The sequence below is a fragment of the Salvelinus fontinalis genome, chromosome 14 (genome assembly GCF_029448725.1).
Source record: "Salvelinus fontinalis isolate EN_2023a chromosome 14, ASM2944872v1, whole genome shotgun sequence".
Lineage (NCBI taxonomy): Eukaryota > Metazoa > Chordata > Actinopteri > Salmoniformes > Salmonidae > Salvelinus > Salvelinus fontinalis.
In genome coordinates, this window is record NC_074678.1 from 34300031 (window position 1) to 34304918 (window position 4888).

General features: G+C 39.4%; 1 protein-coding gene across 1 annotated transcript; it reads left to right on the forward strand.

The window, feature by feature from the left end:
• foxd2 (forkhead box D2) lies at positions 1-2048 on the forward strand. Its single transcript, XM_055861499.1, has one exon. The coding sequence runs from the start codon at positions 475-477 to the stop codon at positions 1585-1587; it is 1113 nt and encodes a 370-aa protein (XP_055717474.1). The 5' UTR covers positions 1-474; the 3' UTR covers positions 1588-2048.
• The last annotated feature ends 2840 nt before the right edge of the window (positions 2049-4888 follow it).

Sequence of the window (4888 nt, forward strand, 5' to 3'; positions counted from 1 at the left end):
CGCAGGATACTTGCTCCGTGCCTGTGCGTAAAGATATCCATACAACAGTAAATTAACGACCTAAAATACAAACGCATGCAAGAAAGAAATACTTAATTAATGATTAATGTACCTATTAATGAATAAAGACAGCTTGTAGTGAACCTCAAGTAAATAGCCTTACTGATTTATGACTTTTCCATTCGAGTTTTGTTTTCCTGAGCTTGAAGTCAGAAGAGTTTCTTCGTCGGTGAAACGAATCATAGCCCCCATACCAACTGTTTGGAGTGGCGTTACACCTGGGTACAAGCGTCGTCTTGCTCTCTTCTATATTCCAGTAATGTTTCTATGCAGCTCGTCGAATTAAACAGGAGTTAACTGTGGTCCTCCGAGGAGCTGGAGAGTGCTATACGCACGGACTGAGTACACCCAGCGTGGGAGCTGAAAAGACTCAGTACGGAACAAGAGGGAGGAAGAGAACCAGTCTCTCCAAGGATGACTCTAGGGACGGATATGTCCGACAACTCTGCTTTGTCTGATGATGTGGACATAGATGTGGTTGGGGGAGACATTTCCGTTGGCAAGGATGGGAAATACCTTCATCGCGATTTTCTAGACAATGACTCGGACGATAATTTGTCTCAGAACGCGGGGGAGAGGGGTTCCTCTCCCGGCCTCAGCAGCTCAGAGTGTCCGGCTGACCAGGTTGGAGTTGGTGGAGATTCAGGTGCCATGATAGGAGATAAGCCTGGTAAGAACGCTCTAGTCAAGCCCCCGTACTCCTACATAGCCCTGATAACCATGTCTATCCTCCAGAGTCCCAAGAAACGCCTCACTCTCAGCGAGATCTGCGAGTTCATCAGCAACAGGTTCCCGTACTATCGGGAGAAATTCCCCGCTTGGCAAAACTCCATTCGTCACAATCTTTCTCTCAATGACTGCTTTGTCAAAATCCCACGTGAGCCTGGCAACCCCGGAAAAGGCAACTACTGGACCCTCGATCCAGAGTCCGCCGACATGTTCGACAACGGGAGTTTTTTACGCAGGAGGAAGCGCTTCAAGAGGCACCAAGTCAACGAAATCCTCAGGGACGCCGGGGGGTTCCTGCCCGGGTTCGGATACGGCCCTTATGGGTACAACTATGGACTCCAACTGCAGAACTTCCATGCTCATAACCCCTATCATCCTCACCTCACAGCAGGCGCTTTCCCTTTCCATAATACACCTTGTGGACTCCCCTCACCAGCCTCAATTTTCCCCACGCCACATCCCCTGCCCTCTCTATTAGGGTCTGATTTACGAAAGCCATTCTACCCTCAACTAAGCCCTACCTTGCCCGGCCTGGCGCCTCTCAAGACGGACACTAACACGCCAATTCGGCCTTCTTTCTCTATAGACAATATAATCGGTGCAGCTAACTCCGTGGCCTCCCCGTACAGTGCACAGTCGGGTAGCCACAGTCACAGTCAGGCTCAGATCCTGGCCATGTTGAACCCTGCACTCACCTCAGCTTCGAACCACTTGAACCTCTCGCAGGAAACCATGCTTCAGCCTGGTTCACAGACATTCTCCAGCAAAACTGCAAATCTTAACATTTGTCATTTCTAAACTGGCAGCAAAAACAAAACTCGCAGAAATCCTACCCGTTCTGGTTCTGTCGTCTTATGTGAAGGTAGGATAAACGTTCTTTGAGAAATAAGAGTGTTGCTCTTCCCCCCTTTCTGATCGGAGAGAGGAAAGTTAAACGTATATTTATGTATTGTAAATATGTATAGGATACAATAAATGGAAGAAGCATGATGGTCAGATAGTAAATTCTAAGACAACATTAAGTGTATTCGTTGTCCTACATTGGCCCAGGCAATCAACTATCTGAGCAAAGATCCAGCTATTTTAACACAAGTTAAATGTCACGTATCTCACTCTGTGGGCAATATTTAATTGTTTCTTAACTATAATTGAGATTTTATTATGATTTGTATTGTTATATACATATATATATATATATATATATGTGTGTGTGTATATATATATGTGTGTGTATATATATGTGTGTGTGTATATATATATATATATATATATATATATATATATATATATATATATATATACATATACATATAGATATAGATATATATATTTATATTTATATATATATATAACAATACAAATATATATATATATATATTGTGCGTTGTGAGATAAGAGATAAAGCACTGTTAATACCGAGACCGCAAACTCAGGTTTTAATTGTTAGAAAGCACATTGAGACAAGGAGGGTTATTAAATACAAATCTAACCTTTCCCACTGCCCCTCGTTCCCTTAAAAGCGGTGTTGTGGTGACTTTGTATGGATATTATTTCATGTTGTCAGTGGACAGATATGTGGTTTTGGTGTAAAGCGCATTACCTCACATCCTGTTAAACTGTTGTGCTTTAGTTCCTATCTATTTCATTGAAATGAATATGTGAAACGTATGTTATGTGTATAGACAGAGACACTTAATGTTCATAGGTCATTTTTTGTTGTAATGACAAGAATAATAAATGTTTGTGAATTTAAAAAGACTTTCGTTAACTTGTTTATTGGAACGTTTTATTGGCAATATGCCTGCACACATATGTCTACTCAAAGCCTAAAATCACCTTAGGAAATATAGAATGTGTGCGCCTACGTTTTTAACTTGTATTTTTGCATTTATCTAGCTCATCATTGTTGACCCGAGATCAAAGTTCAATCTTTATCTGTAGGCCCAGTTTGAACCGTTTAGTCTTTGAGAGGCCTACGAGCGCACTTTCTGAAACGATTATGAGCATACATGGTAGTTTACGCATTGGTGCCATAGGTTTAAATCTGCAGTTACATTTTGCGTGCAATCTGTAGGAATTAGGAGCATTTATTACTAGTCTTTTATCAATTTAAATATCACCAGTAGCCCATAAATTTACCGATATACCATTACAGCCAACAAGTGTTATGATGACAGACTTGCACATATAGATACAGATTTGTGATGTCTGAACTCCCACATTCTGCTGTGAGAAATATTCTGGAAGGGTGCGCATGTATTCCTCTAGTGTGTCTCTAAGGGCGTTTATAATGGACATTTTTTTGGCAAGTAACAAAGGGTTAAATGAATGGGGACATCAGGACTTTTGAGGCCTGTAATTGATTGTGAGCGTTCTGCATGAATACCCAGATTTTTGGGGTTTGGGTGCTAATTTGTAGCAGTATTGTTCATCAGGATCCTAATCCACGATAATGCGGATTTTTGCCCACTTGTTGATGTTGTCACTGAAGACCGAGTGCCCAGGGGCCTCATTTATAAACCGTGCGTACATACAAAATATAGCCTACGCCAAAATGTGCGTGGGCCTGTTTTCACGCAAAAGTTGGCATTTATAAAATGTAACTTAACGTGAGAATGTGCTCACCTCCCCGCAAACTTTAGAACATGCGCACGCACATCTCTACTAGTGGTTGAAATATTGTAGGCCTATTGCAAGCGGGCAGGTAAGTAGGTCTACTTTGTTCAGATGGGGGATAGGGTGAAAAGCTTCTTCATAAAAAAAAACTGAAAACATATTAACAAGAATGCAGCCGTTTTCCATTCATGAGAAGAGCTATAATCGGTGTTTAACTTTTACAATCCGATATATATTATTTTCATAACCATCACAGAACATATTCTTCACATTTTCTGTCTGTGATGGGTTCATGTTCTCGAAGCAGCCATACAACAAATTACAATGCGCATCTCTCACTGAATTGGATCTAGTAGCCAAGACACCGGACTATCTACTGTGTAGGCAGAATGTTTTCATATTTTCCAGTGATTTATGCTGTATCTGGCAAAGGATTGTGTCCGTTTCTGAGCAGAAAACAATGGGAAAATGTTGTGGGCCTGTCAGCAGAACCTGTGAATTCCACAATGTTTTGCATCGACTTTTCCCCCAACCTAAATATGATGGACTGCCTGCGAATTCTGAAACATTGTCTAAGGCAGGCTACTCAAAACAACTTATTACAGTACTTACAGTAGCATACATAGGCCTACTTCAATATAACATATCAACTGTTCACGTCTTAAATTCAACTGTATATTATAAACCGCGCTACCTATGGGATTGAACAACTTGAAATAGGCTACCTATTTACTAGGTAGAATATTTGACAGTATAGGTAGGCTCCAGTATTGCTGTGCCATAGGAGCGTGACATCATTACCTATTTAATCTCAGAGTCTATACCAAGGTAGGATATGAAAACCAAATAATCTATTGATAAACTAAACATTGAACAACAATGAATCTGTTGCATAGAAGTGTGGACTGTAGCGTTTAGCCTACTTTTACGTAGTTTACAATATCCAATCAATATCAATACTATAACACAATACAAACAATAAAATACAATCAATATCAATACTATAACACAATACAAACAATAAAATACAATCAATATCAATACTATAACACAATACAAACAATAAAATACAATCAATATCAATACTATAACACAATACAAACAATAAAATACAATCAATATCAATACTATAACACAATACAAACAATAAAATACAATCAATATCAATACTATAACACAATACAAACAATAAAATACAATCAATCTTGCAGAATGTGCTGGACAGTCACTACAGAACTGTGATCAAAATTACCATTGCTATTTATTTTTAAAACTGCCATGGCCTATCAAATAGTTCCAAATGATATACCAAATGAAGGGCGTTATTGTCACCATAAAAGGTTAATTGAGGACATTTTCCACTTGAAGTTTTCATGCACAATTTTACAACAGGTCGGATTTATAACTGGAAACATGTATGGCGTGCACCAAGTGTATACATCTCAATATTTCTGTAGGCCTACATGCCTTAGATATGTGAAAT

Bases quoted from the DNA above. Each gene is read 5' to 3' on its own strand.
- foxd2 (XM_055861499.1), top strand. From the start codon at position 475: ATGACTCTAGGGACGGATATGTCCGACAACTCTGCTTTGTCTGATGAT.